This window comes from Carassius auratus, chromosome 13 (genome assembly GCF_003368295.1).
Source record: "Carassius auratus strain Wakin chromosome 13, ASM336829v1, whole genome shotgun sequence".
Classification (NCBI taxonomy): Eukaryota; Metazoa; Chordata; class Actinopteri; order Cypriniformes; family Cyprinidae; genus Carassius; species Carassius auratus.
In genome coordinates this window covers 6,791,772-6,805,874 of record NC_039255.1, presented here as the reverse complement: position 1 = coordinate 6,805,874, position 14,103 = coordinate 6,791,772, and the positions used below count along the sequence as shown (strand labels likewise).

At 39.3% G+C, this 14,103-nt stretch overlaps 2 protein-coding genes across 3 annotated transcripts; one reads left to right on the top strand and one right to left on the bottom strand.

Moving 5' to 3' along the window:
- Nucleotides 1–475: 475 nt before the first annotated feature.
- Nucleotides 476–11,418, top strand: LOC113112456 (PHD finger protein 3-like). Of its 2 annotated transcripts, none has more exons than XM_026278046.1 (16): nt 476–596; nt 1,819–2,084; nt 2,170–2,283; nt 3,057–4,308; nt 4,852–5,095; nt 6,416–6,458; nt 6,620–6,740; nt 6,844–7,000; nt 7,370–7,486; nt 7,644–7,772; nt 7,882–8,017; nt 8,356–8,545; nt 8,636–8,783; nt 8,879–8,968; nt 9,054–9,249; nt 9,336–11,418. In XM_026278046.1, exons 2-16 carry the CDS (start codon nt 1,844–1,846, stop codon nt 10,913–10,915), a joined length of 4,758 nt encoding a protein of 1,585 aa, XP_026133831.1. In that variant the 5' UTR covers nt 476–596; nt 1,819–1,843; the 3' UTR covers nt 10,916–11,418. The 2 variants fall into 2 exon arrangements, with proteins under 2 accessions (XP_026133831.1, XP_026133832.1); XM_026278047.1 differs by having other exon boundaries at nt 505–660.
- On the bottom strand, nt 11,069–14,050 carry LOC113112457 (protein eyes shut homolog). The gene is made up of 3 exons (XM_026278048.1): nt 13,968–14,050; nt 13,100–13,261; nt 11,069–12,934 (listed from the first exon to the last, which is right to left on the bottom strand). The coding sequence occupies exons 2-3, from the start codon at nt 13,212–13,214 to the stop codon at nt 11,742–11,744; spliced, it is 1,308 nt and encodes a 435-aa protein (XP_026133833.1). The 5' UTR covers nt 13,215–13,261; nt 13,968–14,050; the 3' UTR covers nt 11,069–11,741.
- Nucleotides 14,051–14,103: the final 53 nt, after the last annotated feature.

Below are 14,103 nucleotides of genomic sequence, written 5' to 3'. Positions count from 1 at the left end.
TGCACTCAAACAGTACATCGACTGAACTGCTGTGATGAACACCAAGCCGAGCCAGATAAAGAACAATAGACTGACTCGTTTCGTAATCACATCGTAATCAGACTCATGGATACAGCTACAGGAAACCAAATTTTTTTTTCTACCATATAGATTGTGTTATTACCTACCCCAACCCTAAACCTACCCTTACAGTAATGCAGATAAATTAAATATTCTTCTTCAGCATGAGAAAAAGGACACATTATTGATGTGCACATGCACAATCAACCCTTGTAGGATAAAATGTCAGGACACCGGCTCTCTTCCGCAGTCTACGCATCCTGAAGTGCTTGATCAACGTATTAATTGTATTATTATTCATTTTTTTTGTTTAATAATATTATTCTGCAAACTCTTCAGCCACACACTGTAGTTTATGCAGTAAAGCAGTGACTAGAGCTAGATCACACTGCCCCCTGCCGGCAGATCAAGCACATCACGAAATGTTTGGCTGGATGAGGGTCAACAGGAAGTACTACTTGTGTCCCACCGCAGTTCTCAAGCGGAAAAGGTTGTGGCATTGGCGACAACGACAATCCGAATGGCGTCCCAACAACGTAAGCAATAATACAAGTCCTTCTCCCACTATGCACTGGCTTTTCGATTACAGTGACAAACGTGGTGAGTGTTTAATCTCGCATCTAGCGCGGAGTGGGCGTGCACGATCTCAGTTCGTTTAGCGCGAGGCCTTCCTGCGGTGCACGCGACGCGACTCCAGACGAGTGTGCAAAAAGCCGCGTCTAATTTGCTTCTAACTATATATGTACCTTTAGGAGATTGTGTCAAACAATTGTTGTTGATAAGAGGGAGTTTAATTCGGTCTGGTGAGCGCGTGAGATACTTGCAGGCTGGTTGGTAAAGGCCCCCTGCTGTTAGCCGAAGCGTGTGGTGGTTTGTTTGTTTTGTGAGGCTTTTCTAACGCAGAGCTTTCCTTAAACGCCGACTGCATCTATAGCAAACATTAGAACTGTGTGTGTGTGTTTTTTGTTTTACAGCTGCCTTCTCTTGTTCAGAGAGAGTCTGTGAATGTGTGAGCTGCTGAGGGCTGCATGCGCTAGCTGTCAGTGCACGTGAGCCGATCTGTAGCCAAAATAAAACACATCAGTGGCTCTGACCAGTCTACTCTGAATGCAAAATGTGTGATTTAGGTCATTAAACAATTAAAATGTATATCTCCATTGAGTTTGTAGTCTATAATAGACTTTTGCAGTTTGACACCTGATGCTAACGCCATACTTTGTTTTACCAACTGTTCTAATTCATTGTGACAAGCTGTTCAGTAGCTGTGTTATTATAAGAAGGGGAGACCGGGGCTAGTTGTCAATCTTTTTACTTTAGTGAATGTTTCATATAATTAGGCACATTAACTTTTAAACACACACAAGGTTAAAAAACATACCTTTTAAGTCTTGGCTCCAAAAAAATAAAAAAATTGTTTCCTGCAACATTTCATACCCACTGCTAGAGTAAACAAACACTTGTGCAGTTGGACTTTGGACTGGATACTGCCCTTTTGACAGTTAGCCCCTGCCTTCCCTATGTCGGTGTGTGGTTTGCAACATATTTGTATATAGTTTTGATTTAATGCCAAACATGCTACATTTTATTAAGCATGGGAAACTGTAGGATTTTTTTTTGTTCTTTTTCCTTCTGCAAACTAATGAGCATTTATTTGGAGTTAATGTCATCAATCCAACTCATTTGTAAAAATGGTACACATTAGAAGATAATGCAGTGTTAAAGATACTTTTATAACAATTACCTGTTTTACTCTTCTAGAGCAAACCATACAGTGCAGGAATTGATGGATATAGCTGGTGGTCCATTCAATCATCTGGTTCCCAGTGACCAGTTGGATGATTCCTTACTGCTCGGACAGAACCTGGAATGTGAAGCTAGGGATGAGTTTGAACCGGGTGACGGCCAACCGGAAGATTCACTGAAGAACATGCTCAGTGACAAAGATCCCATGTTTGGATCTGCTATTACCCAGTTTCATCTGTTAGAAAACGAAGATGTCAGTTTTAAGCTTGGGAGCTCAACCGGTACAGTAATTGCTTTTGAAGTCTGTGTTTTGAATTTGAAGAAGGTTTGTGGTTTAACTACTTTGACGGTGTTTTGCTGATGCAGATCATGACATGACAGCTGCAGGTGTCAGTCAGAGTCCATCTGATGGAGAACACAGTCAGTCCAGCTTCTCGAAGGGCAGAAGACAAGCAGGTCATTTACAGAGGAGACAAACAGGTACACATAACAAAATGAACACAACTGGATTGCTTTGAATCTTCTGAATCAGCTTGCAGTAAAAGTTCAGAAGTAAACCACAATTAATCCACTGATTGTTTGCAGCTGTCCAAAGACAATTTTTACTAAATTAGTTTTTATTTTTAAAGTTAAAATCAAAATACAATTTTAAATGTCAACTCGTCAATTTTAATATATTTTAATAATATAATAATAATAATTATTACTTTTAAAATGGCACTTATAGTTGTCTTGTCTATTAGTGATTTATAACAGGGTGTATATAGTATGCCCATATATATATATATATATATATATATATATATATATATATATATATATATGCGCCCATATGGGTATCTAGTAGTTAAACCAAGGAATTACATAATATTTTTTTGCCTTTATACATTGGAATTTAAAAACGTTTTCTCTATTTTAACCCTGAAAATCATGCTTTTACAGTCATTTTACAGCTTAATATGTTACTATAGACATTGGCCTACCAAAAAAAGCTGACAAAAGATGCCATCAAATATTAAATGTTGTTTGTACATTAATTTGAAGATTGATTTAGAAATTATTGCAATATAAAAGTATATTTAAAAACTTTAATTTTAGGTGGGATTAATCGCAAAAATTAATAAAAAAAATTTTAATCGATTGACTGCACTAGTTTAAAGTCACCTGGAACCAACGTATTTGCCCGTTTGCTGTGTTTGACTGCTCATCTGTTTAGCCACTATGTGTGTATTGAAACCATTTTTCTCTTTCAGCGAGCCGCGGTCGATTCAAAGGCAGACGCACAGGTCCTGCACGAAAAGCAGCCGAGAGTAACAAGCAAGAGTCAACATGTAGCAGAAACCCGGTTGGAAATAAAAGCCTTGATGCAAAAAGGGAAGCCCTGCTCAGCCGACGTTTTGGAATCCATGAGGTCGACTCCTCTATGAATCCAGTAGTTGTGTTACGTCGATTAACTGTTACTGTGGGGGGCTATAAAATTGAACTGCTTCCTGGCCCGTCGCATGCATTTGGATCATTTAGCACAAGCGCTCTTCAGTCTCTGGGCTTCCAGGATGACAGCGTCACTGCCGATGACCATGCACTCAACTTGGGTCAAAATCAAGATGATGGCACACAAGAAGTTGTTAATTCTACACAAGACGTTGTCGGGGAAGTGAGCGTTGGCCAGTCAACTAGTGAAGACATGCCTATGGATTTTGGGCCATATGTGAACCCTAATGAAGTACAAGACACTAACAGCTCCATGTCGCTCAAACCCAGTGTGGACAACACCACACCTGCAGACAACAAAAAGAATGACCAAAACAGGACCCGAAAGTTACGTGCACAAAAAACAGGGAACAAGAATGGCAAGCCGGTTCAACCTGCAGTCAAAAAGCTTCTAAAACACAAACAGGCTTTGTCTGCTGCCAAAAACAAACCATCTCATCTCAGCAGGCCAGGGCTCTTGCAGAAAGTATCCAGACACCCCAGAGATAAAAATCTACATACAAACCGCCCCAAAAGTCATAAAGGAAAGCCCATTAATGTTGGCTTGAAACGGCCAGGTGGACCAGTCACTCCTAAACCACCCTTAAAAATTCAAAAGGTTCAAGTTGGAAATCCTGCAAACCAAACCGTAAACCCACCTGTCCCAGTGTCCCCTACTGTCAGCAGAAAACTGTCATCTAATTCTGGTCCACGTGCCATGTCAGTCCAGTCTCCTCATCCTCTAAAAAAGCCACAAAATCCTCCCACTCCAGTAAACAAAACAAACACACCTGTGAAAAACAGCCAAGGAGAAGAAGAGCAGGAGAAGGTCAAGATCAAGCAGCCAGAGAAGATCCAGCAAAGACACAAGAGCAGAAACTCTAGGAGTATATCGGTAGAGGAGCCGCAGCTCTTTATCCCTGATAATGCCCCTGTGGTGAAGAAGGAAGCTGAGGGTGACCCTCCTCCTGAAAGCGAGACTGTGTGGGATCCCAGCAAGCACTGTGGATTATGCAAGAAACCTCACAACAACCGGTATGTGCTTTAATCTCTAAATCCATTCATATGTGACCGTGGACCACATAACCAGTCTTGAGAGTAAATTTTTCAAAATTGAGTTTTATACATCAATGAAAGCTGAATAAATGAGCTTTCAATTGATTTATGGTTTATTAAGATCCTACAATATTTAACAGAGATACAACTAAAACCTTATTTTTCCCTTTGAATTATGTTGTTTTCAAGCCTTTTGCGACTTTTTTTTTTTTTATGAATATAAAAGTAATGGATATTGGTTGGCAGTTAAATTGTCACACATTGAAGTGTTGCTAATACAACTCATTGTGTGCTCCCCAGATATAAACGTTTAGAGATCAAATTGATGTATTATTGGTACCTTCAATGTATTCCTTATATTTTCTTCACTTAGCCTTAAAATGTCTTACATTTACCTTCATAAAACCTAAAGATATCCTAATCAATCGGTAGTTAGAAAAAAAGCCTTATGTTAGATCTGTATGGGCTGAAGACAGACCTGTAAGTTTCATCCACACCGCTGTTGTCTGATTGTTTGATTAGGTTCATGGTGGGCTGCGGCCGCTGTGAAGACTGGTTTCATGGGGATTGTGTGGGTCTGGATCTGTCTAAAGTGCAGCAGATGGAAAAGGAGGACCAGGAGTATGTGTGTTTGAAGTGCTGTGCGGAAGATAATGGGAAAGTCGATGCTCAGGCCAAGGGGCAGTCGGATGAGAAGTCATCTGCTAAACAAAAACAGAGACCCCAGCAGTCGGTCACCGCAGGTGGAATACGACCCTTCCAAAAAGTAAGCAAACAAGTCAAAATTTATGCATTGGTCAACATAAAAATCAAGTAGTTTTTAATTATAAAGTGTTGTGTAACTGCCATATATGAAAGCATAGATGGGAGCCAGTAACTTTCACTTAAATCAGGTGAAAACTTGAGATTGTGACTGAAAGTGTTGTAAAAACCACAGGCTGCTAAATTAGCATTAGCATGTCATTGCCTCAAATTAGATTAAAAGGAATCTAGATTAATAGGATATGATTTGTCCTATATCAACCTAGTGCAAAAACAAAGTTGTATTTTGATGATTGCTTATGGCAGATTTACAGTCATATTTTGTTCTGCCCTTTCTGATTTAGCTTTTGATTTGTGTGGTAGCCACCTGCTTTCTTTAAAATGGTTTGTATAAATCAGCTTTTCTATATTATTTACACTGGGTGTGAAGGGCTTAGTTAGCTTTCACTCAGAGTAGGTGGATGGTTCCTTACAGGTGTGTTCATATGGACAGGTGTGTTACACACTCACATATACGCACAACCGGCGCAGCATCATAGAATGTCTATCAACAGAGTCACGCCCACTTTTAGGGGAAAACAAACCGCCATACAGCATTGGATCGACGAAGTGGACTAACATTACAACATGCCAAAGAGTTGTTGTGTGGTTGGGTGCACCAGTAATGTTTGCAAAACCCCAAATTTGCCATCATCATCCATATCTTGCTGTTATGGAAATATCATGAATTACTATGATTCTAATCGAAAGCTAAGCCAGGCTAGTTGTATGGCTGGGCAGAAAAGTGCACTCAGTACTCTAAATATAAAGACATAATATATACATTTAAAGAGGTTTACTTTCAAATACGAAGGAAAAACATTCACTGGTGAACCTGCTGACTCGATGAGGTACGAGTGAATGTCCCGGTAAGGCACTTCTGGCCACTGGATGGGGTTGTTACACCAGTTTGACACTGGGAGAATGAAGGGACGTACGTGTTTTTAAATTGACCAAATTAAGTTTGTGGATATATCTTTCACGCTCTGGTGCAGGCAGAGTGGACATATAATTTCTTGACATGTTTAGTCTTAGGGATTTCTTAAGTTATTCACTCCTGCCGGCTGTGTACATACGTTGCTTTTCGCCGCTATTTTGTATGGAAGTCTATGGGAAATCTAGTTTATTTTCCCCTAAAAAGGGGAGGTGAAAAAAATTGACAGTTACGTTCCCGGATGTGCCGGTTGTGTGTAAATGGCCACTTGAATTTGTTTGGCTCAGATTACAGTTTTTACTGCCATATAGTAGTACTCATTTATTTTTTATTTATTTTATTTTTTTACAGAATGTTGGAGAACGACGACCGTCAGAAGATTCAGCATCAAAGGGTATTTATTTTATATAAAATATACTTATAAATATACCTATTTTTTTAAATGATTTTTTCAATTTATTAATAAAATGATCAAATTAATAAAATTAATTTGTCCTCATTCATATTTTAAATTAATACAAAATGATTTATATCAATAACTTTAAATATTTGCAGGACCAAGTGTTAAGCATGAGGCGAAGAAAGTTAAAATATCACCTGTGTCCTCAAAGAAACCGTCCACTGGACATATAAGACGAAGTGTTCGGGACTCGCTGGAGGAGATTCTTTTGAAACGGTTTGTGAACGTTGCTGAAATAAAGCGGTCTACCTCTTGTTTGTATTAAGTGTGTAATGTTAAGTTGTTCATATTCTCTTCAATGTATCCTCTTATTTTACAGACTGAAGGAGGCCGATTTAAAGATTTCATTGGACAAGCCTGCTGAGTTGGCCAGAAGAATGGAGAAAGAGCTTTTTGCTCTATTTCAGGGTGTTGACAGTAAATACAAAAATAAATACAGGAGTTTGACTTTCAATCTGAAAGATGCAAAAAATAATGTAAGTTATTTAACATTATTTTTGGTACTACAATTGTTTTTCAATAGTATACAATTTTGGGTTACACTTAATTTTAAGGTGTCCTTGTTACAGGGTACTTATGCATTTAAGTACTGAGTAATTAACTACATATATGGTTAGTTATTATTAGTTATTATAATAGTAAGTACATGTAATGTGTAACAGGACACCTTAATATAAAGCGTTACCCAATTTTTCAACAGTATTGTAAAAAACATATAAGATTTTATATTTGACAAAGTATTTCATGTCTCTGCGCAGCATATTTTCACTGTTTACACGTTTTCATTTTTACTTCCCTTCTAAAAATCTAATGCTGTGTTAATGAAAATAAATGTTCTTTTGCAGGTTTTATTCAAGCGCGTGCTCAAGGGGGAAGTTTCCCCTGCAGATTTGGTGCGTATGACTGCAGAAGAGCTGGCCTCTAAGGAGCTGGCTGCTTGGAGACGAAGAGAGAATCGACATGTTAGTAAAACATTGTGAGATTTTGGAAATGCAGCAGAGCTACAGTTTATATTTTATAAATAATAATCAGTGGGACATTTGTCCATCAGAAAAGTAATTTCAAAGTCATTCCGATTTTGATATTGATTGTTGACCTTATTGATGTTTCTGCTGCCAGACGATTGAAATGATTGAGAAAGAACAGAGAGAGGTAGAGAGACGTCCTATCACTAAAATCACCCATAAAGGGGAAATTGAAATTGAGAATCAGGAGCCTGCCAAAGCACCAGAGGCCATAGAGGTTGAGGTGAGATTTGGGAGACTTAATGCTCCATTCTGTGCAGGTTTTAAAAAAAAGATATTTTCAAACAATGAAAACGAAAATTGCTTTCTAAATTTTCCTTGTTTGTCTTCAGCCAGAGCCTGTTCCGAAAGCTGCAGAAGTGCCTGAAGAAAAACCCGAGTCTAAAGCTGACAGTCCTAAGAAATCTATAGATACCACCAACTTGCACAAGTCTCATCTATTTGACCTCAACTGCAAAATCTGCACCGGTAAAACATTAAAATAAAGTTCAGCTTTTAAAAACTTATTTTTTTGGGGGTGAAGGGGTTACATCATACTAAACTAAAAAGTATATTGGGTCTACTTAATGTTAAGCAAATTTTTTTTACCCAAAAAACTAAGTCTGATAAATTAAGTCCATTAAGAAGCTCCCTCTTTTAATGTAAGATTCAGCTTGTGTACAGGAATGTTATTTGTTAAAGCTGTTAAACATTCTTAAAAAGAAACTTATGTCAAAGTTGCAAAATGTATTCATTAGTAAAGTTTTCAGAGTTACAGAATGTTTTTATGGTACAATGAACTTGACCATGATTCTGTTTCTCTGAAGGTCGCATGGCTCCACCTACAGAGGAAGCCACTACAAAGGTAGCAAAAGTGGCTACAACAGTTGTGAGGAGGCAGTCTAGTACGACAGATGAATCTCTGCACTCCACAACTACTCCTACATCAGCACTGATGGACGATCTATCTTTAAGGGCTATGGAGGAAGGTCTCCTCAATTTTTTGCCCGAATCCAGGTAAGATTCCTGATTAAGCAAATTATTTAAGTAATCTCATGTTTGGAAAACAAGACTTTAAATTATATTATGAAATTGTTGCTTTAATAGGTCAGATAGTCTAAGTAGCAAAGAAGATACAGCTACTTTCCTCAGCAGTTTGGAAAGCCTATGGGGTGGCTTTGTTGATATGCCGGCAGTGGCAAGGTTTCTAACAAAAGCTTATCCTGTCTCTGGAATACTGGACCACCTAACTCAGGTAATGTGGCAGTCAAACATTTTGAAGTACATGCTAAATATATGAGTGAAACATTGGAACTGATGTGTTAGAAACATATCGAATCGTGTCTGCAGGATTTGCCGGACAACATCCAAATAGGTGGACGCATCTCTCCTCAAATAGTCTGGGATTATGTGGAGAAAATCCGTGCTTCTGGGACAAAGGTGAATGATTTATCCTTTGAGTAGCCATTGTCTATATATGACCATTTGTATTTGCTTTTTGTGACTTTTACTTACCCCCTTCCAGGAAATATGTGTAATCCGTTTCAGCCCCGACAACGAGGAAGATGAGATCTCGTATACTTTGTTGTACGCCTATTTTAGCAGCCGAAGAAGATATGGAGTTGTTGCCAACAACCGCAAACAAGTTAAAGACATGTATCTCATTCCTCTTGGCTCCACAGAAAAAATTCCCCACCAGATTGTTCCGTTTGATGGTCCAGGTAAGACTTTGTTTTTTTTAGGGCAATTTGTACTATCCGCATGATTTTTGCAACGAAAATTAATTGTGTAATCCTCCACATTGTAGGAATGGAGACCAATCGCCCCAATCTTCTTCTTGGATTGGTAATTCGCCGGAGACCGAAAAGTGACTTTGGGGTAATCCTGCCAAGCGATGTCAGCGAAGCTCCTAGTTTCTTGGCAGAAAGCAAACCTCATGTCGATAACCAACAGAAAGCTCCCGTGGCTCAAGACGCGGAGCAAAGTTTTATCAGCATTTTGGGGAACACGCAGAAAAAAGACACTGCAGACTTAATTAAGTCAGTCGTCGAAGAACCGATATTGGATACGGAAACCGATGAGAATGTTTGTTTGCACTTTCTTCCTGGGGTGCTGAAGTTGCCCGGAAATGCGGCATCGTCTTCGAGCGACACTGCGAAGAGTGATTCTACAGCAACTGAGTCCAAGACTCCAACTGTTGACAGTGGAAATCATGTAGCAATCCATCCTAAACCTACAGCCAGCGTTCCTCGACTTGACCGCTTCATTATCAAGAAAAAAGACCCCAAAGCTGTTAAAACAGAGCAGGCTCCACCCAGCTCGAGTCTGGAGACAAACTCGGAAAAAAAAGAGAGTGAAATCATACTGTCTCTGAGTGACAAACCTGCAGATGTTTCAACAGAGAGTTTCCTGTCTTCTCTCACGGCCACTAAACCCAAAGAGGAGTCCGTGACTGACAGCAAAGCTGCACCAGCTAGTCAAGAAACAAGAGAAACCACTTCATCAGATGCATCAAGAGATTCTGTTAGTGACGGCTCTTGCTCTGTCCCCAAAAATGAAACGGTATCAAGTCCCACCAAGACTTTGAAGATGTCTTCATCATCTGAACCTCCTGAGTTAAAACCTCAACAACCAGAAAGTAATTCAGAAAAGAAAGTTACTCAGCAGCCATTAACACAAGCCTCTCAAGAGTGCAAAGCCATAGAGGACATCCAAGCCATCAGCACAATCTCCTCCTTTGGGAAAAACGAAGGTCTTAAGCAGTCCAGGACCTCTTCTTTTAACCATAAATTACATAATCCATCCCTCATTTTTCATTCCTATTACACCGGTCCACCTGTTCCCCAATATTTTCCTCCTCCAGCCAATCCTGCCCCTTACTTACCTCTTCAACCACGGGTTCCTCCACCCTTCGCATTTCCTTCTGGTCCACCTCCCCCACAGATGTTCCCTCCAAGTGATCCTTGCATGCTCGCTCCACCTTGGCCTCAAACCGTCCCTCCCCAAATGCACCCTGCACCACCTCTGACGAATGAGTCAAGTTTACTGACCTCTTCACCCCTCAGCAAAGATGAAAAAGGCTCGGAGAAGTCATATGGTGACTTGGGCGACAAGCCGTCCAGACGGTCCGATGAGACCCACAGGAAGGACAATAGAGAAAGAGACCACTATGACAAACACCATCACAAAAGCAGGCACTATGACAGGGACCGCGAAAAGCACAGGGAGAGAAGTCACAGTCATAAAGAACGCCACTCGAAAGAGGACAAGCATGAAAAACCCAGAGAGCGGCACCACAGCAGCAGTCATAACCGGGACAGGGACAAACACAGACGGGATTCTGATTATGAGAAACAAAGGAGAGACTCGAGAGAAAGACGCTCGTGATCTTGGCATGGAACCGCTCTAGTTTCCTTAAATTTGTAAAACAGTAGAAAACTATTTATAAAGTTGCAAAATGATTTTTATATGGAAAAGCAGCTAGCGAGATTGTGTGTGTTTTTTTTAATGCAATCTAAACGATATATTTTCTTTTTTTTTTTGTAAATTTTCCCTACCTGGCTTTTCAATTACCCACTAACATTGTCTTCACAACCAGCTGGTTGTAATCAAGAAAATGAAACTACTGTTGTACGCAAACTGCCATGAGACAAAACATGTCATGGTTGATGAGAACAGCTTCTTTTGCTACACGTTTTATTTTTCGGTTTTAATTTTTTTTAAATTGGCTTTAAGTATTTTCTATATTTCATGTGACAAATATTTCTTTGTACATTTTGGCTTGTCACACAACAGAAATGTGCATATTTAGCACATCGTGTTTATGTACAGTTCATAAAATGTTTTTATTATTAGTAAAGCGACTGAAATGAAAGTCTTTGTTTCTTAAAGAGGCTTATTTTTTTATTGCCATACACTGTAATTAAACATAACACCTGAGATCACAGAATAAGGTACGGTTTATTTCACAATAACAAAAAAGGAAATAAGACTACTATTGGGGTAAATGTTTTGATTGCCTTTTACGGTAGAAGTTGAAACAATTTACCATTAAAGAGTTAATACATAAATGCAGAAAAGTCACCCCATTATTTAAAAGACATACACTTTTGGAAATGTTGATTTTCTTTCTAACTCACTGGCGTATTCTATTCTACAGCTGAATACCTGAAATCAAATATCAAGTTAGCAACAATACGCACAGCCATTTTTTCTACTCTTCCCCTTGATAGACATTAAAACCTTCACTGGTTTGTAAAAAGTCCAGCTGTCTGATGTCCCGATACAAGAAAACATCTTTAATGCTCCCATCAAACCCTTTAGTAAATACACCAGAAGTAACTGACGCCACATCTCTTTTCAATTCGAAACCCCCTAAATAAATCTCCCCTCCATAATTAACTGCTACATACCGTTCAAAGGGGTCAATGTCTTCAAAAATGACTCTCTCCTCATTCACATAGACTTGGATGAGAGTTCGGTTATGAATGATAGACAGGTAATTCCAGTAATTACAGCAGAAAGTCTTTTGATACACAAGCGGAAGAGCAGTTCTCTCACCAAGATTGACTGAAACCTTCAGATAACCGCCCTGCAGCCCAACCGCTAGATGGTCATCGTCTTCACTGTGTGCTTTCCCCATCCAAAGGATCAAACCGTCCCCTGATGAAGCAGAAAAATTCAGTGCCACCTCAGTGTACATCAAATTCCTAGAGTGGTACTTCAGGTCCTTGTATTTCAAATAAGAGTTTCCAGTAAACCTTAAAGTTCTCAATGTAACCTCTTGGTCACAGTACGTCCCAACCCATCCCAGAGAACACATACATGAATACGAAGCAGAAGTTGTGTTATGGACACAGACAGAATTGTGTTGACATAGATTGTTGACACAGTGAACTGATTGCTGGCACCGTGAACCAGTCCACAGCGCGGGGCAAATACACCTGAATGAAGAAAGTCCAGCTGGATGGCAGTAGCCACTGTTCGAGCAAACCTTATATCCACATGCTGTCCCGTCCCAGTCGCCAACATTGGCTCCATCCAGTGCGCCTGTCTCTGTAAGAACAAGGTCCTGCCCGTTGACTATGACCTCTCGAATGCTTCCTGTGAATCCCACAGGCTCCTTCTCCATTGCTTCTGGGGACACTGTGTTCAGGGAGGACACACCACCAATGAAAATATTTGTGCTAACATCTAGAGTGGTCGTGCCCTCCGAAGAGTTCCTGGTTACAGCTTCATCATCCAGAATCAGAAAACCACGGTTGCCTTCTCTACCAGTCTTCACCGTGTGCCACTTCACGCCGGTCACATCTACACGTTGTGGAGACTGTAATACAATAGTTTCGTTTCCCAGATTATAGCGGAGCTGCACAAATCCAGCTGACAGGGATACGCTGAGGAAATCACCTTGCATGGGTAGAGAATAAATATTATAGTCATTGTTTTTATTCACACTTTGTTACTGAAAATATCTTAAATATAAACTTGTATGATAAGAGTATGTTTGAACATGTATTAAGGACACATTTAAATGGTTTAATTTAACAATGTAACTTCAAGATGCTGTTTTACCGGACCGACTGCTCAAGTATCGTGAGGCGTAGAACAGGATTCCCTCTGGTGAAAGAGTTTGAAACTGCAGCTGCAGATGAGTTCTGTGCCTCATGTTGATGGGAGGAAATGACATCCAAGATGATTGATTCCCACTGAAGAAGGGATCACTGATAGATACAGCTGGAAAAGAGAGAGAGAGAAATCTGAAAGCAGTGTCCAATATTTACTATTTGAATATTAATAAGCTTAATTAAGCAACTTCTTGACTTTCATAAACTGAATATAAAGCAGTTCTAGAGGTTATTTTTTTCCCCAGAAGTATAAAAGGCAAAAATATTTAACTTTTATTGTAATAAAGTTTCTAACAGTAACTTGACAAATATAAAAAAGGCAACAAAGTCAATCAAAAAATAATTAATACTTCTGTTCAGCAAAGACACATTGAATTGATCAAAAGGGACAGTAAAGGCTTTTCAAACAAATGCCCTCTATTCCCCAAAGAAGCCTGCAAAAAACATTATTAAGATGTAGTTTTTGCCATTTCAGGAATAAACGAAATATTAAACATTAAAGAGTTATTTTAATGTGCCATTATATTTCACAATATTACTTTTACTGTCTTTTTTTTATCAAATTATTGCAGCCTTCGTGAGAAATAGAGACTATTTAAAAAAAAAGGCTATATGTTTGTGCTTTCTAAAAACAGATACATGTAAATGTGTATATACTATATTATATACTATATATAAATATTAAATGAATTATATTTTATAATATAATATTTTAACTGAAGTGAAGTGTTAAAAAAAAAAGTAGACTATGTTTGTCTGAATCCTTCTGCAGAAGTCCAGCGGTTCCCTGGAGGTGAGATTGATTGTGGGCTAACCTTGCTGGCAGAAGAGTCCAGCAGAGCCTAGGGGGCACTGGCATGTGTATCCATCGGGAAGGGGCACACAGGTGGCACCGCGAGCGCAGGAGGGAGGTGGGATGTGCTCAGCATCACAGAACGACACTTTCTCTGA

What these genes read in the sequence shown, in the direction of transcription:
- LOC113112456 (XM_026278046.1), top strand. Translation starts at nt 1,844, where the DNA reads ATGGATATAGCTGGTGGTCCATTCAATCATCTGGTTCCCAGTGACCAG. An exon ending in TTTACAGAGGAGACAAACAG is followed by an intron (nt 2,284 to 3,056) that starts GTACACATAACA and finishes TTTCTCTTTCAG; the next exon opens with CGAGCCGCGGTCGATTCAAA. An exon ending in AGAAGATTCAGCATCAAAGG is followed by an intron (nt 6,459 to 6,619) that starts GTATTTATTTTA and finishes AAATATTTGCAG; the next exon opens with GACCAAGTGTTAAGCATGAG.
- LOC113112457 (XM_026278048.1), bottom strand. Translation starts at nt 13,214, where the DNA reads ATGTCATTTCCTCCCATCAACATGAGGCACAGAACTCATCTGCAGCTG. An exon ending in ATACTTGAGCAGTCGGTCCG is followed by an intron (nt 12,935 to 13,099) that starts GTAAAACAGCAT and finishes TACCCATGCAAG; the next exon opens with GTGATTTCCTCAGCGTATCC.